We start from the raw sequence: 27,846 nt of genomic DNA, 5'->3' as shown, positions 1-27,846 counted from the left end.
TGAGGAGCCACGTTGAGAAAAAGTTAAAAAAAAGAAAAAAATTTGATTCAACTCCAGAAGCTGAGAGGAAATGCGTGCTAATATCCTTTTTCAATAAAGAATATACAATTTTGTAAATTAACTGTTGCTTTTTTAAACATCTTTTGTAAAATTCCACGGAAACTTTGCAGAAAAGGTTTGCTTAATTGTAAACAAATGAGGCTTTGAGCACAAAAAATAATCGTTTTTTACATATTATTTTAATTATTATATTACTTGATATAATATTAGGTATTTTAGACCGCAACAATCATAAAAAATGCAAGCAAAATCCTGGAGGGACCGAATCGTACACAGTCGTTATATTTTGTTTTTTTGTGTGAAAAAAAAAGTTTTGGGATTTGATTTGAGTACAATTGTGGTAGAGAGAGAAGATTAGATTAGGCAGCCCAGCCATTTAGCAAGAGACCCGTCTGCGCGTCTCATGGCGCACACTGCATGTGAGCTGGCTATTTTGGGTTTGCCCCCCACCGCACTCCCAAATCTCTATCTGCTTCCATCATTCCCTTCCTGTCTCTCTCATCTTACATCATCCCCCTTGCTTCAAGCGCCTCATGCTTCCCTAAACACCGGAAATCCTTGACCAACTCTGAGTCACACATTTACCGATTGAAAATCAATTTCAAACCTTTAAAAAAAAGCTGTGATAATTAAAAATACCATGTAGGCATGTCCTGAATGGTCCTTTTTTTTTTTTTTTTTTCAAACACACAAACATCTTTCATTGCAAAAATTGGACTGATTGTTCCTTCATTTTTACTCACAAAACTTTAGATTAGATTAGATTAACTAATACAATAAATACGGGGTTAAACCAACAAGTTGACTTTACAACTAACTGCCAATCACGGTTTGGCCTCGCAGAAAGCAAAGGCGAGAAGGCTGGTGGGTCCGTGCCGTAAACTAGCGGCGATGCCTCAAGAGGGTGCACTAAATACTGTATTTTACTAAAAATTGAGACCTATAACAATGTCAGTTGCAATATGAAAGTCTATCCTCAAATATAAGAAAAGCAGAAAGGCGCACTTCAAATCCTTTCATTTTCTAAAAAAAAAAAAAAATCGACACTGCACCTTGCAACTTGGATCACCTTACATATACTGTAGATGGATGTCGGCTTTTCAATTTGTCGTCTTTAATTCAAATTCCTTTATATTATGCGCGCGTTCTCATTCTCACCCGCATCTTATCACTAGCGGGTGTCTACGTTGTCGTCACAATGGAACAAGAACTACTTCCAGCTTCCGTGTCCAAGAATCATAGGATACGCAGTCCTACTAGCCTAATGCTATGATCGCCAATGAAAGCTGAGCTTTTCTGGCGGCATATTTCCAATGTTACAAAGTCGGACAGGACAGGCGCAAGGTAAAAGAAACGGTGAGCTTCCAATCGTTGCCGGAACCAGGCAAAAAGGTTTGTTTAATGGTTAGTGCATTGACTTGTTTATAGCTGTAACATCACACTTGTGTACTAAGCAGAAACAGTTCTGAACATTGCAGTAGTTGCAAAATAAACAAGGGGCAGGAAGTGCTTCTTCATTCCTGGTCGAGTGTGTTTGTGTTTCAAGTTCTTCCATTGTAAAGCCACACTGCTTCCACCATTTGCGTTATGGTGCATTCTCTAATCGACGCTATTTATCTCTCTACATTAGAAGTCTTCTAATTCTCCGGAGAAATTTATTATTTTTATCAACATGTTAACGACAAAGTGAGGTCTGGGATGTTCAAGTTGTATAAATACAATGATGTAAAATCAATTTTATTGTGGGGCTAGGAGATATATCCTGAAAATAAAATGAAATGTCATCTTTGGCTGAAATAGAAAGCAAATGACAACGTTTTGCTTTTTTTTCTCCCCCTTTCTGGGATTTGATCGCCCCCAATTGATGCCCCCCACCCAAAACCTTATCCTCACAAGGGTCGCGGGGAGTGCTGGAGCCTATCCCAGCTACCGTACTAAATTCAAATTAATCGATAACAGTGACTAATCACCCAGCCCTTATGACAATTAATTTTTACATTTTACTTGAAAAATTGCCTGTGTGAGCATATTAAAGGTTTTATGATGGCCGCAATTCAACCCTGCAACGGATCATATCTCTTCCCATTAACTCCTATTGGCTGCGTTACATCTTAAAGGCTGCACTGTGCATCCAATTCAAAATAATGAAAATGACACTCAGGCAGCGACTGAGCAGCGCTGGGGGAAATGCAGCTGTGGCCCATTGTTTGAGGCCGAGACGGACGACTACATGCTCCGACCTTGAAAACAAACGTACATTCTGTCGCCACAATACACCCACACTGACAGACAAATACATCAAATTGAATTACATCCTGTTGACGTGTCCTCAAGTTTATGGCAAGTAAGTCGCCGCCGTTTTCGATTGATAGCATCAGACTCTTACTCACAACTTGCCAAAAAAGGAAGCAGAAACGATCTTAAATGTCACGCCGTCCTATCAGTCAAGAGTCAGGATGGAAACCTTCACTGTTTGATTGATGCTCAATTGGACAGGTCCAATTTTAATCAAGTGGATTTTTGGATTGAGCCCCATTCCTGCGTTACAGTGCGCTGAGACTGCTGTCTGTCTGTCTCTGTTGCTTTGGGCCTATACATGTTGTTTGTCTGACTCTTGACAGGTCCGAATCTCCCATTTTTTGGATTACTTGTCGCCCTCTCCATTTCATCAACGTCGATAGCTTGCCCGTATATAACATCACGTCAGCGAACGGTATGGCTGACCCTGATAAGAGCCCACTGGCCCGCTGCCTTCAGTGTCCTCAATCCTCCCGTATACCCTTCAGTCGCTTTCCATAATAATTTGTCGGTCACCTCTTAGTGGTTAACTTAGCTGTGCTTTTGTCTCCATGGATACACACAGCGGGAGTGGTGAACCATAACCACAAGCTTACAGTTGGCTTGTTTCCAGATTTGGGTTGCAGTCATTGGTCTAAACCTGGAATGTTCCATCTGTGCTATTTGGAAACAATACATTTCAGAATAAACACTAGGAGTGCCGAGTAAAGAGGGTCATAATAAGATACTAATTGATCATTAAAAATTTGGTGATTGTGTGAAGCTGGGACATTGTCTTGAAGTAAGTGAGTCAAAACGGAGTGCACCTCTTGCTACTTGTTGATTCAGTCCCAACCAGTTCGTCGCAACCATTCACACTCACACCTATGAACACACCTATGAATTTAGTGTTCAGTCAACCTAACATGCATGTTTTTGGAATGTGGGAGGAAACTGGAGTACCAAGAGAAAAGCCACACAAGCATGGGCAGAACATGCAACATACACAAGACAGCCTGAGCTGAGATTTGAACTCAGATATAGCCACTTGGTCAAACAAGTAAATTTAAATACCCATCCCTAGTTCTGTTGTCAGTGCCAACATCTGCAACAACAAGTGTTATTCAGTTGGGCGCAGACCTCTACCAATGCCAAAACAAATCTATGAATGGATCCTCAAAATAACAACGCTCCAAAACGTACAATTCTGAAACCGCCACGGTTTTTGGAAGATATATGCTCCCAAAGTTGCATAAAAGCTGGAGGGTTGAACATCGGCATATGAGCTTAGCTCAGCAGAGCTCAATTCAACGATCAAAGGAGTATCTGTGAATGTTTTTATCCCCCCCCCCCCACCCCCGGTCTGTCTTTTGGTACACTCATTCTAAAAGACAGACCAGCTTGAACAATGGGTGTTAAAATAAGAGACTCGGTTACATGAAACTGTCAGAAGAAAGCCATGTGGTGAAGTTCTGACAGTCAAGCGAAATGACCAATGTTAGCTTCACGTGCTAACTGGCAGAATGCTAGCTACGCACTAGCTAGTCGGATGCAAACTTAAATGCGCATCTGCGCCCAATACTTGGACATTGTCTAGGGGAATTACAATTAATTAACAGAGAACACATTGAGCATGCTTATTTTTCCGCATGAAAAAAAAATTACTTACCGGTATTTCATTTGATAATAAAAACGTAACATTGCTATAATATCGATATCGCGATAGTCTACATCCATATCACATGTTTTTTCAATATCGTGCAGCCCTCATAAAAATTGGACACACACCTGTTCTCATGCTAGGTTTTTGAGATAAAGCAAAAAACAAAACAATCTAAAGTGATGCCAATGCGTGTAGGACTCAATGTACTCAGCAATTCCGTGTTTGGGGTAAAGAGGCGTGCCAACTTCTGGTCGCCAGCAAACACATCGAGATAACCATGAGAGCGTCAAACTCTTCAAACGCTGTCTGCTGGAATTATGTAAAGCTACAGTAAATGGAATAATAACTTTCATTTTCTACAGTGATCCAAATGTCAGTGTCAACCAAATGAGACATATTTTGTTCAAGCAGTCATTCTCAGTTTCACAGCGCATGCAAATCCTTGTGTATTTAAGACTTGCACGCCTTAATCTTTCTTTCCATCTCGCGTCACTGTTAAACGTGCTGAAATAAAAAAGAGTGGAAATGCTGAACATAACGTGCGGCCACAACGCAGTGTTGGCTGGAAGAGCTCTCCCTTCATCTTTTCAAAAGTAACTGTTGATGATATGTCATCATTGAAAATTACCAGAGCTGAACTGTTGAAAATACATACTACACAACCTCCGGTTATCACACCTTTAAAGAATGAGGTTATTTTTTTCATCAGATGGCATCCCAGTAGCTTGAAACATACGGACAGTGGAAAGTCATACGCTACTAAATCTTTCAACCGGAAATGCTTCATATGTTGCCGTGCTTATGGTCCATTTCGAACGCAGCCACATCCCCATCAAAGAGGGTGTACACCGTTGATTTCCGCAACCACAATATCTGAGTTGTTTCTTTTTACTTCAACTCTCAAAAACATTTCTTTTTTAAGTGAATTGTACATACAGGTCAGATTAATGGTGGGAAATGTTCTGAAATTATTTATGTTATCTCCTTTTTAATATCACGTAAACATCGCATTTGGATAAGGGTGTGTAAACGTATTATATTCACTTTCTGTGTCGTCACTTGTTTGCATTAAAGTACCGGGTGTCCTTGGTTTACGATGGTCCTGACATACCCCATCACGTTTTTTTCATAAAAATATTTACTGCAACCATGAGTTTACTTACTGTGTTAGTTTTGGTAAACAACGAAATTGTGCGTATAAATTTGGGTTACATCATCGTCATAACAACGGAACTCATGGAATCAAAATTCCCGCGAAGAAAATTTGATGTGTGATGCAACTTATTACACGCTTCTGATTCTTCATTAAGGTTAAAAGAGTGTCTTATTGTCTTAATGGATTAATATTACACTGGTTAACTTATTTGTAAACCTGCTTGTCAATTGAGAATGTTAAAATGATCTTTTTTTTTTTCTTTTTTAGACGGGGTCAATATAAGAGTTCCCTGGTGGTAGTGATGTAATGCAAATCAATAACAACACAATGTTTTTGCCTTTATAAAGATATGAAAACACATTCTCACGCTTTAATGGTGCCTTTAGCACTACTGGCCAACGCTTGGCTGACAGTGGAAATCAAAACAAGATGTTGTTCTAACTGACAAGATGCATTTAGACACAGAAGTCTGAGGTAAGAGAGTGGTGACTTGTATGTTCCTCTTTTTCAAGTTGGAAGCTCAAAATAGCCAATGCCACTTTGATTGTCATGATAAACAGTATTCCCATTTGTTGAATTGTGTCTTTAAGTTCCTTGAACTATCCGATAATAACAATAAACTTACCGGTAAATTGAATTCAATGTGTCTGGCAACTGCTCAGAAATGCTATTGTGTTCAATAAACAATTGTGCTCATAAGTTGAAATACGCTTGTGGAATTTGCATGATGTGTACCATTCTTGAAAGAAAGCGTCTGATCAGGCAGAAAGACTTTTTTTTTTTTTTGCTCAAGGGGTAGATCCGAAAAAATAATTGAGAAATAAATGAGAAGCCTGTATTTCAGGTGAAGTTGTTTGTAGGTTTTTCTTATAAAATATAAATAGATATTCAAATTTTCCTGGCAGTTGTACCTGAAATCTATGTGGATCTCCCCTACCTGGGAGTATCAGTATCACTACGACTACTTGACGCAATTCTACTAAACAAGAGCGACGTAAATATAAGTCAGTAAATCGTAAATCAGATTACAATAATAAAGCAAACAAATCTGTGGCTTTATCACTTCAACTTTTCATTTTTCATGAAACAATGACTTACGTCTTAAGCACTGAACTTATCTAGACACAAGGTAAATAAAAAAACGTGTAACAAAGACAAACAACTGACTGAAATTAACCATTTTTTTCTGTCTAAATTGCAGCCTCTGCAATTTGAACAGTGTAATGCTGATTTAAATTTGATTAATTGTTCAGACCTAAAACTGTTTATGTTATCGAAACCTATCTATCGGTCAGGCGGTTAACTGGTACCCATGTCGTAGTATCATAAAGATCGAGTCCTGTAATGTACAGACTTAAAGTATTGGCATCCCTAGTGACTTAAGTTATTATTATTCAATCAAACACAACTATGTGGTAAACGGCTTTACCTGACCACTATCCCTAAATAAAAAAAACAAATGCACGGAAAGCCCTGTTTCCCTGAAATTGCCAAAATTTCACAAATTTTGCCATGGTGAGTAAACTTTGATCAAATTGAACTGATTCACCTCTGCAAGTGTTTGCGGCTCTGAGTGTTTTCTTTTCCGTGGAAACCGGGTCGAAATGGCTCTTTGAGTGTTAAAGGCTGCGACCCCTGGTGCGGTTAAGTAGTGTGACTTCAGCCTTCACATCAGTGCAAACTGTGACAGCTCAAAAGTTCAACATTTTAGCTCGCGTCAGTCACTTTCACGGCGACCAGGTGGCCATTATAGGCACACAAGGAGCGGAACTAACTCAAGTGTGTGGACATGCACAACAACCGCTGCACATTCCGAGTCCAGAAAGAGTGTCAAGAGAGAGAGTGAGAGTGAGAGAGAGAAGTGGTCAACTTTGAACTCACCAGCTCTCTTCCTTCTTTCGCCTCGTCCTGCCCGCAGAACTTCCGCCGCCGCTGCACACACTCACGTCTAATATCATGAAACGGGACAGTAGGTGGAAGGTCGCAACGTCCACCAACTTTCTTAATAAGTTCATAAGAGATGTGACTTCTACTCCTTCTTCTTTCCTCTCGCTTTTCTGCCCTCGCCCCTCCCCTCGCTTCCCCCTTCCCTTCCTCCACCCCCCTCCTCCTCCCAACACGGTCACGACTTCCGCGAACAAGAGCCTGACGTCATCAACGCGCGAGTGCGTGTGCGTGTGCGCAACGTGCACCTGGCCGAACGGACAGGTTGCGTAATAGCAGAAATTGCGCACTTCATTGAAAAGATTACCCGAAAATGCAAACAAGAGTTGCACAACGGCGGCAAAGAAATAAAAATGTAGAAATGGAAAGTTTCCATTTCCTTTAAGGCGGCCGATGCCTGAGCACATCTATTTATCATTCATTTTGCGTTACCACGTTCAAAGTTAGCACAGACAGCGTATAAACCAGTGACCACTGACCACATATACATATTTGTATTTGTAATAGATAAAAAGTAAAGGTAGTACAGTATGAACATTTTAACGTTTAAAGGAACGTTTGTATATAGTCGAACAAAAGTGGTCATAGGGTTGAAAGATTGATTGATTCAAGTTTTTATTAAAAAATAAAAGATTGGTTAATTATTTCATGTAAATAAATATTCATGAAATGAAAATGATTGGTAACTAATTATAATGAAAATTATATTACATTATACTGTAAATACGAATTTTTTTTAATGACAATGGAATTTCCGAATTTTATTTTATCAGCAAGCACAAAAGTTTGCCCACATGTTGTAATGTGTATTGTAATGCATTTCAGTGAATGCGACAGTGTAGTTCACTGGCTTGAAAAAATGATTTGAAAAAGTTTAAATTAAAATATGTCATTATTACATCGATAGTGGATTGAGTAAGACCCACTTCACACCGTTGCGCCATGCATTGCGCCACCCACAGGCCAGGGAAACAACTCCAGACAAGACAATGAACATTCAGACTGAAAAGGTGTAGAAGCTTCTCCGACCAAAGGGGGCGCTCAGGGTTATTCGAAGCACCAATGTAATAATCAACTGTTAGGCACCGGTCAGTCATGACTCGAGATAGTCTAATGAATTGATTAGTCAAAAGTCAAACTGTTGCTAATAGTTGTACCTCGGTTTATATAATTAGAATAATTTAGAAATCCTTGCGTCCACAGTCCTTACATGAACAGATGACAGGACCTTCGTTGTTTACTTCCGTATATTCACGCTAAGACCCACCTTCGTGAATTTGATTGGCTTCCTTGCCAAAAAGAACCTAGTTCTTGTTGATGATTGGACGGGGACTGCAACGTCATTTGAATGACTTGTGACCGCAGCTGTCTCGAAGAGGAACACATGCAACACCAGCAAGTTTTCTTATATTCATCGAGTATACTGCATATGATTTCTATGAACACACATTATTGTTTATTTTATTAGTCGTGGGCAAACAGGATAAAGCGATTTGAACGAAATACAATGGCGTTTTGTCAGCTATCGCGCCCATTGCTAGCATGCTACCTCTGGGTCATCTAACTAGAAGCAAGGAGGCAGATTATTATGAGACGCCATCTGAGTCGCGCTAGAGTTGATGTTCGTCAAGAAAGTCACGTTAAAGTGTGAAAATTCCAAATGTAGGAGCGCAAACAGAAGACGCCATAATTTAATCTGCTGCCTGATCGTAAGTATGGCACAATCTTGTTGTAATATTCCCCTCTATGTCTCTTCAAAGGTAGGCGCTGTTAAGAAACACAAGGACTGAGCCGTGCTTTAATTTAAGACACTCTCGATGGATTCTTCATGTTGATGTAAGATTCAAATTCCATGCAGTACACACACTCACTGGCCTCCGTATTAGGCACTAATCAAATGACATCCAATCCACAAAACTACTCGGTGTTGAATGGCGCTAACTGCAGTGAGCTAGTGCAGAAGTGTTTCTAATAATTTGGCCCTCTCGTCCCAGAAGAAGTCATTGTGACTCAGCGAGATGAGTTTGAAGCGAAGTATAAGGTTACCAAAATATAGTGGGGCGCCATGCATTTTGCACCATCCTTCAGTGGGGATTTAACTAACTTAATCCACCTTTTCATACCACCACTATCATATTGTAATGTTAGAAACCATCAATATTGTACAAAAATGCAATATAACAGCACACCACTGTGCATACATCATCTGGAACAGTTTAGAATTCATGTTTGTGTCATGTAGTAACATGACAAAATCAAACAAAATACATCACAATTTCCAGAGATGCTGCATATTAAAGGTGTTATTGTGTTTTGCTAGTAGAACTTGTCTTGCTCCGACCAACCAATCATAGGACAGAACATGCTCATGTTATTGTCCTTCAAATGCGAATTTGAAACCTGGGCCCTGGGCAGATAAGATTGACATGGTAGCACATTGAGGCTTAAGTCTGATGGGACCAAAAAATAAAACACAAGTCTAACATTCACAAAATGTTCAGCCAAAAGAAATACAATACAATACAATACAATTGTATTTATATAGCGCATTTTACTGGCCACCTCTGTGCCAAAATATTAGAAACGGGTACCACAACAATAAACACGTTTGAAGTTTTTTCAGGCAGAGCATTGTATTGAATCTCGTTAAATCACGGTTGCGTACTGGATACAATGCTGGATAAATGTATGGTGTCACTAACATGTTCCTGTTGTGTCTCGTAGCCCGGGTTTTTTGAAGCTGAGTCGAGCGGAGGTGCGTGTGAGGAGAGTGGCGGCTCAGCTGGGCAAAGTAGCGATGTCCACCGCCGCGGCCAGTGGGGAGGCTCCTACTGCGGCCATCCTCATCATCGGGGATGAGATACTCAAGGTGAGGGTCCAGCCGAACATTGGTTGGAGAATTTGGAATTGGCTTCCTCCAACATTCCTAAAACATGAAGACTACATTGTCCACACGTGCGAACTTAAGAATGTATGTGCCCAGTTAGTTGACAACCAGTTCAGGATTTACCCTGATAGATGGATGATGCACTATTTGATCAGTATTACACAACTGTGAATGTGACAGCTGGTCTTGTATTCTAAATGATTCTCCATTAATTCTATTACAAGACATGATTGTGACAAGTCTTTGTAAGTCCAGTGTCATGTCTCCTCCTCCGACTGTTTGAACTTCATTTCATCCAAGGCTGTGAAGTCTATAGTTTAAGTCTTTGTCTGTGACAACCACCTTTGATCTTGTGTCTCTCAGGGCCACACAGTGGACACCAACAGCGCCTTTCTTACGCGAGCGTTGCGGAAGCTCGGCGTGTCCGTGCAGCGTATAACCGTCATTCCAGACGTCCAGGAGGTCATCGCCAAAGAAGTGGCTCTGCTTTCTTCTCAGCACACCCACCTTATCACCTCAGGGGGTATTGGGCCCACCCACGACGACGTCACCTTTGAGAGCGTCGCTATGGCCTTCCAGGAGGAAGTCCATCCCCACCCTGAGCTCTCGGGGCTGGTGGAGGAGTTCTTCGGGGTGGTGGACAAAAGCAGCCCGGCAATGAAGTTGGCCATGGTGCCCAGGTCAGCCAAACTCAACTTCGGAACGGATGCTCAGACGGGAAAACCCCTCCGCTATCCACTGGTAGGTGAGCCCTAGACACGTGTTACATACTTGCACGGCTTTGTTAAAAAAATTAATTAAAAAAAAAATAAAAATAAAAATTGCAATTCACACACTGAGTGGTGTGCTTGTCCACGGTCACATTATTCTGTGTGGAAAAATGATCCCGGTGAAGCTTCGTGACAGATTTTGCATTTATTAAATTACTCACGTTATTCTTTTAATCCTTTTAACTATACACTCATGTTGAACTTGTTCTTTCCATTAGAAAGGAAGTTAATATACAGCAATAAGCACACACATTCTTTCAATATACAATCTGTGTGTAAGTCAAAAATGGTAATAAAAAAAAAGCCTCTTCTACTAACACTTCCAGTTCCATCACGACCAACTTCATAGTGCGCTTGCAGTGCTTTCCCGTATTTTCCATGCAGAAAACCCTCAGAGCATCTAAAGGACAAAAACTAACATATCTGTCGGTCTTCCCCACTTTTACACTTGTTGCCAATTGCGATGCAGTCTTGGTAGATCTCACACACAATATGCCCAACCACAGCATGCAAAATCTGAGTGTGAACAGTGAACACACAATTTTTGTCCCTTTAACCATTTCAACAATTTTAGAGGGACGAACAGTTCTCTGCAATGTCACTGTGCCATATTTTTTCCACTTTACAAGCTGTCTTCAGATGATATCCTTTCAAATTAAATGTGTGCATCTGAGGCCCACGTTACCTAACTTAAGGAGTCAGAAGGACCTGATGCATCAAGATTAGAATTCAAAATGCTTTGTAATTTCTTTTCCCCTTGACTGGATAACAAGGCTTCCTGACCCAGAGAGCAAGAACTTAGCAAATTACAGTTTGCAACATTACTTTATTCGTAAGTCTCAAATATTGCCATGTACATTTGCTACCACCAGCCCTCTTAACCATCTCAAGGTCCACCTGCGAAGAAAAATCAGAGCAATTATGACCGAGTTGTGCGTATGGCTGACAACTCGGTTTCAAGTTGTGCACCGGACTGGGCGTCATTTGTACGGTTGTGTTGCATAAGTAAAGCTGAGAAACTAATTGGGGTAGAACGTAATCTTCCACATTGAGAATAAAATCATCTTAAGTCATTCTATCCCAATGACATTCAGATTGATACTTTAGAGTATCGACATTTTCATATTTGTTTCGGGCTTGTAATTACATTTCAGTGAACATTACATCCTGCAAAATGTCTTTTTTTTTTTTAATAAACAATCTTGTGGTTGATGATGTAAACCAATAGCGATATGTTTTTTTTACAGGTGAGTGTGCGTAATGTGTACATCTTCCCAGGAATACCGTCCCTAATGGAGAGAGCCTTTAATGGGTTGGAACACCTCTTTGCTAGTTCAGGAACCACTTTTCACACTCGTGAGGTAAGCCTAATGATCATAACTGTTTCCACGTAATTATATTTTTTTAATATAAATTCTGATAAACTAACCAAGACTGCATTGCTTTTAGGTGTTTGTGGCTGAGGATGAGACCGGGATTGCCCCCGTGCTCACCAAACTGCAGGCCTCCTGGGGCCGCAAGGTGGCCCTCGGCTCTTATCCTGACTGGCTGAGTAACTACCACCGAGTCAGGCTGGTCCTGGACTCGGACAGCCAGGAGGAGGTGGACAAAGCTCGGGCACAGCTGATCGACGAGCTGCCTAAGGGAAGCGTGGTGCCTTTGGTGAAGGACCCGGTGTCCATCGCCACTGCTGAGGTGTACATGTTAGCCAACAGCGGTAAGAGAAATAAAGCAGTGGGCACCAACTTTTTTTTTGCGCCATTGACCGCATTGACTTCAAGTAATATTTGAAGGAGGGCATAAAAACAAATGATTAAAAATACAACTCATCATTACGTTCAATGTAGTTGTTGTGATTATAGGGAGCCCTGCGTATTTCTTTGCAACGCGCCAGTCCCATCTTGGGGTAGTTGCAGACAAAGACACCCAATTGTGTTTTTTTGTTGTTGGCAAACTTCTGCTCGACACTTCATCTCATGTAATCAGTAATACAGTGAACATTTGTGGAGTATGTACTTCTTTGACTTACAGTGTGTGCCCCTAAATGTTCTACTTGTGCCACAAACATTTCAGATTTCAGGCCACTGTGCTCCTAGTTAAAAAAGACAAAAAAAAAACATTTGTCTGTAGCCCTGCGTTGTTTAACTTAAAATTGTCCAAATCCTCCGATTTCAGACTACAGTAATTATTGTTTGATTTCTGTAGTCTTCGAAGAAAGCAGATGGAGTATTTTGTGTTGAATCAAAATAGGACATTTACAAAAACAATTGTCAGCATTTCACGGTAGGTACCAAACCAGTAACTGAATCAAAATCAGTGTTTGTTTTCTGCACTTTCAATTTGAAATAAAGTTTTGTCTTTTTTAAAAATCTGATGCGTCAATGAATTGACAAAAATCGAGATTAATCAATTTTTAAAATATTGTTAGTTGCAGCCTTAATTTTAAATGATAATAATTTAAATTGTTTACATTTTTATCTTATACTTTTTGCGTGACAACATTAAAATCTATACGTTTCTTTAGTGTGTAACTCACCAATATTAGGGGACGCCATATAGAATCTCACCGATCTGGCTCTGCAGATGTCCCATGGACTGGTACCAGAACCTGGCAAAAGATTTTAATCTGTCAAAGTAAATGAAAACCTCTGTTTAGATTGTAGGGGGGAAATGGGAATATTGGTAATACAAAATGCGCCGACATTGTTGAATCATCCTTCTCACGGCGGGTGTCCTTTCCCGCAGGCACACCGCTGGGCGAGAAAGTTGCGTCTGCACTGAAAACAGTCGAGGCGGCGCTGGATCAGTATTCCACGGAGGAGGTCTGCGTCGGCTTTAATGGCGGCAAGGACTGCACAGCGCTGTTGCATCTCTACTACGCCGCACTGAAGAGGTAAAAAGGAGCACCAAACACTAAGCTGTAGACAAGACAAATGATCTGAGATATAAGATGAAATGAGGATTCCAAAAGGAAAACATGACACTGGACACGTTCGGGGAGATAGTGACAAGGAATCTGTGTCTTGTTATTGCTGTTATTTATTTGTTTTTATGTGCCATTTCTGCTTTCAGGCGCTATCCGGACAGTAAAGACAAGGTGAAAGCTCTTTACATTCGCATTGTCTCTCCGTTCTCAGAAATGGAGCGGTTCCTTCAGGATACTATAAAAAGGTGAAGTCATCAATCTACTCTAAAGTGCTTACACACACTGCATCCAAACTGAGTACAGTGGTGAGGTTGACCACAATCCATTCGGTGACTCGACTCAAAACATTTCCCCTTGAGGTCAATTATATTTGGAATAACTGGTTAAGATTAAAAGTCAAAACCCTTGATTATGAAGGGTCCTCGGTTTACGCTGGCACTGAAATACGACGTTAAGAGGTTTACGAATGGCGTAATGAACTCGTGTGCGAGGCAGCAGCAGAATTCGTCATCATGCGGCTCAAGTAGGCACACTCAATTACTGTCATACTTACTGTTTTTCATTTAAAATTTTTTTTATAATTATGGCCTAGCAGTGCTTCATACAAATATTTACTATAAGGCTTTATTACTGCGTTAGCATAGGATAGTGATAAACGACGCTGTGTTCCGATCTTAGATTACGTCCCCTTCATACTAATAAAAATGCAGACCCACTATAGGAGGTAATGTAACAGTTCAACATTATTAACAGTCATATAATTAGAAGTTTGACAGTATAATATGGATATGTTACAAATAATAAAACACCTTTAACTTTAATACCAAAGTGCTGTCACTCAAGTAAAAATGAAATTAGACATGAATGTCAGGTAGAGTCATAGGGATGAATTCTCCCATTTGTGCGAAAGTCTATTTTTTTTTTTTTTTTTTTAATACACACATCAGTCTTTCACAGTTTCAATGTACGCCGATTCTCCTGTAATGACTTCTGACACACCCGCCGTGCGTAACTTAATAGGGGTGACTCATTGAAGTCTGAGGGTGGCTGTAATTCCTGGGAAGTGGAGTTTTCCTGAGCCATGTAAATGCCATAGAAATCCACAAACACGCGTGTACAACACCAATCACACAGAATCCAGATCAAAGCCCTTTTTCGCAAAACTTTAAATTGTTCATAGGTGTAGATGTGAATTTGACTGATTGTTTGGCTGGCCACCAGTCCAGGATGTACCCTGCCTCAAGCCCAAAGTCAGCTGATATCGGCTCTGGCTCGCCCGTGGCGCTAATGAGGAGAAGCGTGACTGTCGAAGAACAAATGTGACACTGTTTTCCCTATCTTTTCCCAAACTTAACTTATATGTCGTACTATCTGGTCCTCCCTCAGATACGACTTGGATCTGTTTTCTGTGGAGGGCAGTATTCGGCAGGCACTAAGCGAGGTGCAGGAAAGGAGGCCCGAGCTGAAAGCAGTCTTGATGGGCACCCGGCGGAGTGACCCGTACTCTCACACGCTCACCCCCATGTGTCCAACCGACCCCGACTGGCCGCCTTATATGAGAGTCAACCCTTTACTGGTCAGTAACTCACCCAACACAAATGCACTTGATTGCATCGTCTAATGAAAAGCATGGAGCTCCAAATTTAGACATTGTTTTTTTTTTTCCTTCAAATTTGTGTTGTATTTTAGATCAATACAGAAAGAGATTCATCATTTTTATTGGATAACCGTGATACAGTATAAAGATTTTGCACCACATTTACATTCTGTGTCATCGGAAATATGTCATGTGAGATGACCTTGATCTTATACATGTTTTTCTTTGGATGAAAATATAGCACATTTTACTATTAACTCTTTCAATGGCAGCCATTTAAAAACAAGCGCTATGAAGTGCCAGCTAATTTAAACCATGCCGACCGATATTTCAAGGCTCACACAATATTGAATTTTATGACTATGTTAAACACAGAAACTACTTCCAGAAAAATTAGACTCTTCTTTCATCACAAAAAACATGTTTCCACCTAATCCCATTTTTTTTTAATCAGCAGTAGAATATGAGTTGACTTCACCTAAATCACCAATTTTGGACCAAAAAAATGCAGAAAATAAGCTTTTTGTGGAAAGATGTTTTATGCACAGTGACCTGATGCTAATAATTTTTCCTTTAATGATGCCTGAAACATCTGAACTGTCATTTTCTTCAATAAAATACCAACAACAACAATGAAAATTTGCTTTTGATGGCAAAATAATGTATCACCAGTTTAACAATTTTACATTTGACAAACTTTACAAACTGTTTTCATGCTATTCAGTAGTAGTAGTATTTAGCAGTGTGGGTGCGTGCATCGTGCCATGTATGTACTTGTGTGTGTATGTACATTACATCATTGCTTCTACTTCTAAATTGGAGTAATTGCTTTTCTAGCATCTGTGACACTCTTTGCAGTAGATTTAACATGACAAACACTTTGATCAATCGCAAGCTGCTTGTCATGGTCAAATTTCCAATGATATGCCATGTTCACAAGCACCATCTGCTGGCCATGGTTAGTTTTTTTTTTTTCTCTCTCTCTTTCTCCCAGCCTAATGATCAAACCAGAGGTGGCTGGACTTTTCTCCAACCAGTTCCATTAAAAAAAATGTTGACGACAGTTGCCTTCGCCGGCGCCCCTCATTAGGATTACCGTTAACGACATTTTAACAATGCTCAAAGAGTTAAAACTGTCAATGTGGATTTTTTATTTTTTTTTGTTTAAGGTCTTTTTGGCGAAGGTCTTTGTAATTGTTCTTATGTACTGACTGAATGATACATTGGTTCTAATCCATTGACTTCTTTCAACACAGGACTGGACCTACCATGATATTTGGTCCTTCTTGCGGACGTTATATGTTCCCTACTGCATTCTTTATGATAAAGGGTAAGAACACACTCACCCACCAGTCATTTAATGTATCTACTGTCTCCTCTATTTAAATTCACATCTTTAACGGTGTGATTGTGTCCCCCCCACACACACACACACACACTTTGGCATAGGTACACATCGCTGGGCAGCATGGACAACACTTGTCGAAACACGGCGCTGCAGGTGGTCGATGGCAGGGGGGTGAAGCGCTACCAGCCAGCCTACCTACTGAAAAATGAAGAAGAGGAGCGGAACTCTCGTGTCTGACACTTTCTCGCCTGTACACAATTATGGATGTGTTTTTTTTTTTTTTTTTAAACTTCCATTCAGTAGCAGAAATAGCCATAAAAGACTGTTTGCGTACGTGCGGGTGTGTGTTACTGATCCATAAGCTTTTTACGCTCCTGAATAGAGCATCAATCAAGTTGTCTTTATCTATGGTCATGTGACTATTTCAAAATACAATTGATTTAGCTTGTGCGTGAATTGATTTGTCTCGCTATTCAATCCAATAATTTGCCGAGAGAGATGGCTGTGCTCATTGTGTAACTAGAAATAACAGTTCCCTCGCAAACACGGATTAAGCCATCACAGCGTATCAGACATATTCCACGGATGATGTGCAAATATGCTGTTTTTAGAGGCTGTGCACAGCATTAAATGTGATAGAAACTGGCAGGTACTTAATCAAAACGCAACATAAAATCAAATAATGGTAATGAGTTAAGTACACTGAGCTAAAATGTAAATGCAGCACTTTTGCTCCCATTTTTCATGACTTGACCCAAAGAGCTTAATATCCACTTGGTTGAAATCACTCTGTTTTGGGGGATGGTTCTGTCTCACACAAATGCAGTATATGCTGTTTGTCACCATGACAACTGGGGGTGGAGCACAGGCAAGCCGCTACTCAAGTGGTGTTAAATTAGTGACTGTGTTGCTAATGAGACTTTTATGACCCCTTAAGCAACTATTTTATTTTTAAAGCGACCATCAACAAATCTAGCAGCTCATTTATTGGCGACTTCTGGAGATTCTGTAACTTTCATCCAGAGCAGATGTTCACCACTCTCCATCCAGTCTGCAAATGACTGTGTGAAGCCGCCACTGGCTAATTTAAGTACCGGTAATCTGGGTAGCAGTTATGTAAATTAGTCCCACTGTTACATTACACAGTTCAGAACAGCTCGCTCACTGACACATTTTCAGAAACTGGCAGATAAAGGATTTACTTGGTTGTTTAATTTCATTCTTGATGGGTGGCCAGGCACTTCAAAGACTGAACTATTTCTATACAAGCAATTAAAAGTCAACCCTCATGATGCATCTCCTTTAAGATGCCAACATACGTTGAAAACCACATTATTATTATTATTAAATTAACACCTTAATAAATCATAGAGACAACACAAAACTATAATAAAATACTCACTATCCATCCATTCATCAAATTTATAAAGACTTCAGTGAACCCAACATGCATGTTTTGATGATGTGGGAAGACGCCACAGTGCCTGACTGTGGAAAAATTGATCCACGCTCTAATTTTCTCCAGTTAGATTATTTCAGATCGCTCAGTTAAAATTTTTTTTAAAAATCACTTTTTCGCCTCCAGCTGGTTCAGAATGCAGGAGCTGAATTAGATGACATATCATCTCAATTATCATCACTTTACTGGCTTCCAGTCTGTTTAAGAATTGATTTTTAAGAAAATATGGGTCTGGCTCTTTTAACCCAAAGTAAAACAACAAATCCTTGGGTGAGGGCCTTTAGGTTGTTTCAAAGTTGAGGTTTGAATCTAAAGGTAGAACATTCTCCATCAGAGTGCCTGGACCTTGTGACATCCTGCCTGAGGAGCTGAGCCACCTGAATTTTTTTTATCACAATTTTAAATCTTTTAAGACTCACTTTTAGACTTGCCTACCACCAGGCACACCATGCAGTCTCTTTAAATTCTGTTTTGTTTTTATCATTATTAATAATGATTTGATATCACACCCACATCGCAAATCATTATAAATGTTTTTTTTCAATCCAATACCTCCAGTTATGGTTTCCAGTTGCTAGGCAGAATTGATGTTCTCCAATTGTAATAAACCAATGGACGAATTAAAAAACTTAGTAAGCCATGCCTATTACCGTATCAACGCTAACGGACTCGATAACGCGCACTAATTTGGAATATGAGGACAAATTCATTTATAAACATGAATCCTGCCGTTGCGTCGCTCTTCTTTATCGAATACAGTTTACCGCACATTTGCCCAGAGTTGCCACCATGAACACAACGCGCACACACACGCACACACCAAGCTGACGTCCACTTACTTGTAATTCACTTGGCGGCCCTCACGGGCGCGTTGTCTTCACGTTTTACATTTAGCACCGCCGATGACAATAAATTGGCTTGTCTCTCTCTAGACACGATTGAATCCAGAACCATCGATCCGCTCTCTGTCGCGTGGCATGCTGGGATCGATAGCGACCCAGGTTAAGAAGGAAAGGGGCGGGGTGGAGGACACCGCGGGCATCCACACACGGTTGGAGCTGCGATGATCATGGCCAAGGCTCGTTGCTTTATTAATAGCAACGGTCACAGTCAAAACCGATGCAATCAGATGAAATCGGACGTACAATTACATGCGTGTGTTTTGACACAATCCCTTCCAAAAGTATTGGAACGGCAAGGTCAATTCCTTTATTTTTGATGAAGTTGAATATGAGTGAGACGTTCATAATTCCAGCTTTTATTTCACTGTATTTACATCCAGTTGTGTTAAACTCAGGCCAAAGCAGCTATTATTATTAAATTAGCTTAAAGTGACTAACATTTCATATTTGGTGGCATAACCCTTACTTGCAATTACTGCATCAAGTCCGTGACCCATTGACCTCACCAGATTGTTGCATTCTTTATTTTGAATGCTTTTCCAGGCCTTTAATGCAGCCTCTTTCAGTTCTTGCTTGTTTCTGGGGGTTTCTCCCTTCAGTCTCCTCTTCAGGAGGTGAAATGCATGCTCTGTTGGGTTAAGGTCCGGTGATTGACTTGGCCCGTCTTTGAACTTTCACTTTCCCCCCTGAAAAATTCCATGAGTATTCAAATGTAGTCCAAGTCCTCCTCATCACAAAAAACGTTTTTTTTTTTCCCCCATGCAACAGTACGCCTGAATAACAGTTGAGCAAAGTCGACTTGGTTGTCTTTTGTCATTTACTTGCTTTTTATTGCAATCACAAGTCATTCCTTCCACGCCAACTAAATCAACGGCATGTTTGTCCTGCCGTCTCACCTCCTGGGCTGCTCGGCCTCATTAGTCCTGATGCGTTTCAGCCCCATCAGCCTCGCCCTTCCCTTCCCCTTAAAGTCAGCGCACTCTTCTTGTCACCACTGCTTTTTCTTCATCATTCACTTGAATTTAGCCTCCGGATCCCCAATCGTGCTTGTTATTGCTGGGCTTGTAAGAATCTCATACATGCTCATACTTGCGCGCTTTGGTCCATGTTACTGCTCTAAACACACACATAAATGAAGTCATATTTCAAAGTGATTCGCTCTGCAACTTTTCTTATGGTCACTTGTTTCCCAATACTAACCAACACGGTTACAATTTAGGATTTATTTATTTATTCTTTTATTGTGGTTAATTTTTATTTTGTTTTGACTTTAGTAATTAGTATTTAGAGATGGTTTGTTTTAATTAGGTTTTTAAATGCTTAATTTTAGTTTCGTTTTTTTTTTTTTTTTAATTAAATATATGGGGTAGGCTGTTGGTTGATTGCAAGATTTAAAAAAAAATATTATTGTGTGATAAAGTAAACTGCAATTCCAAAACAACTCTTTGACTTTTCTTACCCAAATAAATACTTTTAGAATAAGTCCAAACAGTCATGTACAAAGATTGACAAAGATGAAAAACAAAGGACATTTTCACTATAGGCCTAGCTACATTTAGTTTAACAAATGCAACCTAGTTTCAGTAAGTTATTGCTTTTTTTTTTAAAGGACTCGTTTTCATTTTATTTTAGTAACTTTGATTAATTGATTATAGTATTAGTTATTTCATTAGTTTTCATTAACTAATATCTTATATAAGCTTTGGCTTTAGTCTACACCTTTTGGTCTTCAGTTTGTGGATTTTGTTTTGACTGCTGATTTGATTTGACCAAATCAAATCTAAAATATAACCTTGCGAATAATTTGCTCAATCAACCAATGTACTACTTATCAATTTAAATACTGTTACATTTTATGACTTACAGTAGTTGAATTTAAAACGCCACAGTCTAATTTGTGGGATTATGAAAATGAACTGAAAATATGTGGTTCACTGTCCGTTTAAAACATGCTTAAAAATGAAGTATTAAAAAATAATGAATCAAAGTTGGAACTTTTGGTTGTGTGAGCTTGTTTGTTGTGATTTTTTTTATAATTAATTTTGTTAATGTAGTTTTGCTCCTTAGGATGTTTTCAATTGTATTTGCGTTGGGCCCTTGAAGGTGGCCTTGCTGAAGAATGTTTTTAGGTTTTGTAGGGAAAAAAAAGGGTAAGAAAATATTTCGTTTTCCTTTGAATTTTCATTTAAATAACTACCGGTCTGATCGGTTAAGATAAATGCCGCTGTGATAAAATGTTGAACTTCCAAAGTCTATCAATCCATCTATCATCACTGTATAATAAGAAAAAAAAAAAACCTTTAAGTTCTAAACATCACGGAAGACTTCTGATTTTTGAGCATGTAAATTATGTTTAGCTTTTTCTTTGGCTTTTGGGGTATTTCTGTGCAACGCCCAAGTACACCAGTGTTGGCAAAGAGGAAAAGTGCAAAATAGAACATCAAACTTGGCTGCATAGCTTCACTTAAATATTTAGTATATACACGCACACACTAATTTTACACTACATGGCTCTTATTAATTCCAGACACTGTATCTAGCTTGGCAAACACTTTCCAGCAACACTTTCCATGTCAGTCTGGCATTTTCAAAGTGTGAGTAATTTTCCTTTATTCTAGTTTTAGAATACCGTACTTAACTTGTCTTTTCTGTCACTTAGAAAGAACATCGTCTGTGCAGGTAATAACGGTTTTATGATGGTGACAGAGTCAAGCGGGGAACAAATTATTGACTTTGCATTATTTCCCGTGGGGAAACTTTGAATCGATTGCGCACTTTTTGCCAAATCTTGCTAAGAAACAGCAATAAAAAAATATTGCTCATCCTCATGCTTGGCTGAGGTAGGAACTGACTGTCGGACAGGTATTACTTGAACTATGTGCGTATTATCATGGTGGAGGACTGCACTGCATCATAGCGAGAACGCTGTCTCCATCCATCGAGTATATACGAGTGAAAATAGGTTAGATACATTTGAGTACGATTGTTTTGCTAAAAATGGAGTGAAGAAGGAACTAGATAAGTGTGTTTGGACCAATTTCCATTTATTATACTAGTCCTTCTTAAATGGTGGTCTGAGGATGCCTTTTTTTATATATATATATTTTTTTTTTAGCCCAACTAGAATAAAGTGTAATTGCACATCCATCAAAGTAGGTGGCAGTGACGCTCTCATTGGACCGAGGCATGCGACCACACAGTACAGAGCAGCAGATTAATCAGCTCAGAATTTTATTTGAGACACTCATGTCTCTAAGACCTTTGAATATTAGTTTAGAGAGATGATGTAGCCACAGTCTTGCCTTTTTGAACTATCAAAGGCTTTTGTCTAGTCAGGTTGGCGTGACATGGATGGCGATGTGTCTTACCATTTCACTAAATGACAGCGCAATAAATTAGCTTTTTTTTTTGTACTAGAAGTTGAACAGGATTTTATGGCGGTGTTGTATTGAAGTTGGTGCACAAACTGTAAATCGTCGCTGTCCTGTGAAAAACACTTATCTCTAATTTTGGAAACTTTTAACATTTTCACTTTAATGCGAATGCTGTAACGCGGAAACATGATTCAGGTAAAAATAAGAAAATGAAAAAAAAAAAAAAGGAGATAAGTGTTTTTCACATGACAGCGACTAAATGATACCAACACAAGGAATAATACCAAATTAAACAATTTGGCGTATGCTACCTCAAATAAGATTATTTTTTCCTGAAAGGTATTTATTTTGGAGATGTTAGGATTACGCCTGACAGCGTCGATATGCAAACTCCGCACGAGGTCGCGATTAAAATGGGAATCTCAGAATTGGGAGGCAGATGTGCTAACCAGTTGCGCACCGTGCTGCGTTTCTAATACAGTCTTTTGGTAACATGAAAAATACCCACAACAACATCAATAAACATTACCTCTGCAAATTCAGCATTGTAGATCCAGCTGTCTTGCACTGGATGTGTATGTACATGTACAGATATGCAGTACTGTATATGAACAACACATAAATCCTCGCCGCTCTCTCACGTCACTGTTCCTTCCAAATCTGATATGAACACAATGTGAACAACTGTGCGATAGGGATTCAGCATGACTTAGCAAGTTTTTAGATCACAGTGAAGCAGGTGTTTTTATGTGCGTTTATGCGTGCGAGAATCGGTCTGGAAACATGTGGCGAGCTTGGATAATGGCGGCAGTTTAGCATATGAGACGCTGAAATGTGCTTTTCTCCAAAAAGGATACACGTCTCCGGTTCAATTGCTCGGCAGCTCCCGCAGTGTAAAACGACACTTGAAGGTGCATGACACAGCGATTCGGGCGACGGGTCCTTGACGAGGGGGACGGGGGGGTTCTTTGAGGCAATGCAAATTGCCAGCCAGGCTGCATGTAGAACCAGCGGACCAGAACACGGACAATGGCGATGCTCGCTATCAAAGTATCACTTTCTGAAAGTGTGAGGAAAGAAAGGCAAAACAGGAGGAGAAAGTGGGAGTCGGGGCATGTGTGACGACTCGAATGCTGCTGCGAGACCAAGACCTCCTCTGCGCATTCTCGCATCAGAAATGGCCTTTACATGGTGGACTCGGGTTTGTGTAAATGCTGCGAAGCCTTTTAAAATGTCAAGATATTTGCTCTGACATTGTCCCACAAAAACATGTAATTGTACATGTGGTAAAATACGTCACAATTTCCCTCTGCTGTCAAAGAAGAAAACGGGAAAATGCTGAGAATTTAAAAAAATGAAGCTGGTGGACGAGGAAAACTAGAAAAACCTTTCGTCTTGGCCATCTCAACTATTTTGGGAACATGACCTTTGACATTTTTAGGATTTTTGCTTGACATGAAGAAGCCTTTAGAATTGACGATAAACACCGATGTACTGACCTCAGCCGTTTTGGGACAAACGTTGCTGTTTGTGAACCATTTTTGCTCTGTCAACTGAAGAATAAAACCTAAAAACTAGAAGAAAAAAAAGAAGCCTTCAAACATATGATCAGACACGAATGTCTTCGGCTTTAGACTTTGTAAAGCAGCACTGGTTCATTACCCAAGGTTATTCCTGTCGGCCTTGTTCTCAGATCTAATAGGTTCCTCCTTTCCCCATGCGCCCAAATCTAAGTTGTGTTTAAGCCTGTGCCACCAACAGGGATGAAAAAATATCCCCCTTGGTGGAGGTAATAAATGCCAGTGTGACATCGGGTCATCATCCAGTGACTGTTGCCAGGGTAACCGATGCACTGACGAGCTCACCAGAGTGTAGTTTCCTGCTTTGTCTATGCGCTCCACATTCCTCAGTGTGACATTGGGGAAGTGCCGGCCTGGTGAGCGAAAACAGCAAGTAGTTACGCACCTTGTTGGCCACCTGACCTTGCACTTCTACCTTGTATTGAATACAAATTGTGAAAAAACAGCAACTGAGAACTGCTGTATCTGTGAACTGCATGCACATGAACGTCACCACTCTGTATTAAATATAAATTACAAACATTGTCTATAAACATACATCTTAACCATATATCACGTTCGACTAGTTCAAAGTCCCAAAGTGCGTTGTCTTTTTCACTTCGACGGAACTGGCATCCACAGAGGAGTCACGACACCATCACGTGTATATTCCGATGCATTTTATTGGCTAGGAGACCGAGAATTGGATTTGAAAAAGAAAATGACGTACACGCTCTCCTGGCTTTAAAGGTAGGAACTCGCAACAGCGCTCCCAGATTTAGTGGTAGAAACCAGGATATGCGCTTCCGGACTTAATGGGTTACTTACTTTGGACATGTCTGATCTAGATTAACGTGCACATGATGGATTTCATTTTTTTTTTTTTTCCAAGAATTTTATTTCTATACAGTTTTCCGAGTGAATCCTTATTCCGTGTTAAATGTAAAATAGAAATTGGCAGAAAAATAAAAGATGAACTGGTGGGTGCTATCGAGCTTAAGGTGCACATTCTTCTAAGTTTTTTTTAATAGGTAAGGCTTAATTCTACACAATTCTGCCTATGAATAAACAACCTGTACTAAATATAAAAAGTTTTTATTTTAATTGAAAGCTGATTTAGTGGTTGCTATGTATGTCTATCTATGTATGTACACAGCTGCAGTTGAATGAATATATGAACGTGTTTTCAATCCAAAGTACTCCGGATCAGATGGGCTGGTGGAGGACTTAACAGTTTTACAATAAAACAATGTACTTTCATACTTAATTTTAATCATACAGTATATTTATGACGCAAAGTGACAATTTAACCATTTTTCATTTTAAAGTTAAGCTCCAAGAGTAAATTCAAGCGTTTTATGTCAGACTGCTACTGCTGTAGAGAAGTTGGTCTTAAAATCCAAGTGCAGTGAAACAGCTCGGAATAGAAGTTAATCCTGAATTTTGAACAAATCGAAATGCATTTGGATGGTGTCTGTATAGTTTTAAATGCCCACACAGCTTTAGTCTTTTACTCTTGACTGCCTAAAGGGTCCCATGTTCAGCCTGCATCTCACCATGTGTAGCACTGAAACAAAGCACACAATATCTGCAAGAAATGCCAAATCCAGGAAAAGCTAGACCACTTACTGTGCATTACCATGAATCCAATTAGAAAACATAATGTCACACACCTGAAAACAGTGAGCTCCACTGCTGTGTTTGCTCGTCCGACCACGTTGTGGCTAGTGGAAGTTTTCGCTATCAACCGTATGACAAAAATGAGGCGGTACCACCATAAAATATTGTAATTAAAACAAAGTCAACAAGACAAACTTTTTTCACAATGGAACTAAAAATGCTAATAACCACACACAGATAGTCAGGTAGTGAGCAACCAAAACTAACTTTGTAAATAAGTAACTTACTGACAACCACACAAAACTAATTGACCAAATTAACTAATACAATCAACACACTTCTTAATAGCTATATTGCTGATCAAAAGTAAGTAATTAGCTAATAACCACACACAGCAGGTTAGCTAGAAAGTAAGCAAAATTCACTAGGAACCACAATTCAGTTACTTAAGAGCACACGCAGCTAAATAGCTAGCTCGCTAGCAACAAAAAGTAACTAAGTAGTTAATAACAACACACAACAATAAAGTTAATGAGTAAAAAGTACACATTTACAACTAAATAGCCGGCTCACTCGTAAAACTAACAAGCTTGTGCTAGTAACCATACATTGCTTAAGTCTGACAGCCAATAAGCACAAGGAAAGGCAAGGCGGATTATAGCACATTTCATACACAACTTGCGTCACATATTTACAAGTTTTAACAAACAAACTAAAGAAATTTAAAAGCAAAATAAAGAAATAATCGAATTAGTACTGTAGAAACACAGCTACAGTAAATAGCCAGCTTGCTAGTAGCCAAAACTAACTAGTCAGTATACACACACAGGCGTAAGTAAACTTACTAACTGGCTACTAACCAGACATAGCTAAAGTGAAGCGAATAAAAGTTCTGCCTGGTAAATAAATAACGAAACTAGTGCAGGATGACAAGAATGGCAAAGAATCTTTTTTGGGGGGCATACCTTGATATGCTCCACCTTGGTTGTAGTACTAATCACATGAAAGCTTTCTCTGCGCAGAGGAGATACATTAATGCAGACTGCTGGGATAACCGTTGAACAAAAGAGCAGAAATCCTGTTAAAAGATTTTCTAAAGGAGTGTGTAATCCTTTTATTCATAGAAGGTCACTTCCTGCGGCACCTCACTCGTATTCACCTTCCTTCAAACTATGTCAACTATGTCAAGTAGACACTGTGCTCCTAACATGCTATACTCCTGCCCTCAATTTCCCCGGCATAAAAAAAATGTGCCTTTCTAATTATTTAACTAAACTTTACAATTACAAAAGTTCAATCCAAAGGAAGAAATTGACTCGGTGGCAATGATACTGTGAGTAAAATGTTTTTTTCCTTCCCTTTAATAGTCTCTAGTTGTGATTAACAGCAGCAACGTGCGCTCGAATATTCAACGGAGGCCCAATTAAAAGAGAAGCGAGAGGACCCGCTGTGTGGAAATTTAATGCACTATAATTAGCGAGAAGGCTGCACAAGACTATGTGCCATTAAATGTGAAACTTTGGCACAAACTTCTTAACTAGTTCTGGATTGTTTCATTGTGGAGTATTTTCCTCATTGTGGAGCTTTACATTGGTGGCACCTAATAAAGTGTCCGGTGCATATTTGGCTGGGGTTCAAATTCAGTGGCAATTCTACTGCTCCAGAAGTGAAAAACCTCAAATGGAATCCTGTTTATTCAAGAACAGTATGAACAGTAATGTGGAAATAGTTTAGAGAAAGAAAATAGGGCGGAATAACAACTCAAGAAAAAGGAAAAATAAAGAATCGTGGTGCGGGATAACATGCATTGTGGGAAATAATTGGTTGATCCCCTGCTGAATTTAAAGTTGGCTCACTTACAATGAAATTAACAGTCTCCAGTTTTTCTGGTTTATTACAGGAATATACAAAAGTCAGTCATAAAAATAATCCATAAAAACACACATTATAAAAGTTGTAAAATGTAGTGTTTTATTGATTGTATTATTTGATACGCTCCAACTCATCCAGAAATGTGTCTCTCACAGTTTGGTGGGTGTCCATGTGACATGCAGATGCACACAATCAACCAATTACCAATACTCATGACCTCAAACGGTTATGTTTCAAAAAAAGCACACCTTTTGTATCAATTTCTTACGTTCCACTACTAGTGAATGTCACATGACCAAACCCAGAAAACAGGTGAGCCGTGATTGATCATTACCGGAGCCCTAAGGCACTGTGTCGACAGCAAGTGGCAAAATGTTTGCTCCGAGTTGGATAAAAATGGGTGGATTTTACTGCTTAATTCATATTCCACAA

General features: G+C 39.6%; 1 protein-coding gene and 2 long non-coding RNA genes across 9 annotated transcripts; 1 reads left to right on the top strand and 2 right to left on the bottom strand.

Moving 5' to 3' along the window:
- The first annotated feature begins 8,357 nt into the window (after window positions 1–8,357).
- Window positions 8,358–17,084, top strand: flad1 (flavin adenine dinucleotide synthetase 1). Of its 5 annotated transcripts, none has more exons than XM_086038749.1 (11): window positions 8,358–8,495; window positions 8,861–8,936; window positions 9,825–9,969; window positions 10,351–10,728; window positions 12,005–12,118; window positions 12,207–12,474; window positions 13,503–13,650; window positions 13,830–13,928; window positions 15,070–15,259; window positions 16,537–16,610; window positions 16,730–17,084. In XM_086038749.1, the coding sequence occupies exons 2-11, from the start codon at window positions 8,929–8,931 to the stop codon at window positions 16,863–16,865; spliced, it is 1,560 nt and encodes a 519-aa protein (XP_085894875.1). In that variant the 5' UTR covers window positions 8,358–8,495; window positions 8,861–8,928; the 3' UTR covers window positions 16,866–17,084. The 5 variants fall into 5 exon arrangements, with proteins under 5 accessions (XP_085894875.1, XP_085894877.1, XP_085894874.1 ...); XM_086038748.1 differs by having other exon boundaries at window positions 8,421–8,762; XM_086038750.1 differs by having other exon boundaries at window positions 8,434–8,518.
- Window positions 9,651–19,225, bottom strand: LOC147143498 (uncharacterized). 3 transcript variants are annotated; one of them, XR_015087917.1, is made up of 4 exons: window positions 18,927–19,225; window positions 13,447–13,642; window positions 13,294–13,365; window positions 9,651–11,654 (listed from the first exon to the last, which is right to left on the bottom strand). It is a non-coding gene; the product is annotated as an uncharacterized LOC147143498 (long non-coding RNA). The 3 variants fall into 3 exon arrangements; XR_015087918.1 differs by having other exon boundaries at window positions 13,460–13,642; window positions 18,927–19,224; XR_015087916.1 differs by having other exon boundaries at window positions 13,294–13,383; window positions 13,460–13,642; window positions 18,927–19,222.
- Window positions 19,226–23,085: 3,860 nt separating this feature from the next.
- Window positions 23,086–24,112, bottom strand: LOC147143497 (uncharacterized). Its single transcript, XR_015087740.1, has 3 exons — window positions 24,026–24,112; window positions 23,863–23,937; window positions 23,086–23,423 (listed from the first exon to the last, which is right to left on the bottom strand). It is a non-coding gene; the product is annotated as an uncharacterized LOC147143497 (long non-coding RNA).
- Between the last annotated feature and the right edge of the window lie 3,734 nt (window positions 24,113–27,846).

The sequence above is a fragment of the Filicampus tigris genome, chromosome 8 (genome assembly GCF_054856515.1).
Source record: "Filicampus tigris isolate MCC_2025a chromosome 8, RoL_Ftig_1.0, whole genome shotgun sequence".
NCBI lineage: Eukaryota > Metazoa > Chordata > Actinopteri > Syngnathiformes > Syngnathidae > Filicampus > Filicampus tigris.
Note: the sequence above shows the minus strand (reverse complement) of the source record. Positions and strands in the feature narration are given on the sequence as shown.

Bases quoted from the DNA above. Each gene is read 5' to 3' on its own strand.
- flad1 (XM_086038749.1), top strand. The intron at 9,970-10,350 runs GTGAGGGTCCAG...TGTGTCTCTCAG, and splicing joins TCGGGGATGAGATACTCAAG to GGCCACACAGTGGACACCAA. The intron at 13,651-13,829 runs GTAAAAAGGAGC...TTCTGCTTTCAG, and splicing joins TACTACGCCGCACTGAAGAG to GCGCTATCCGGACAGTAAAG.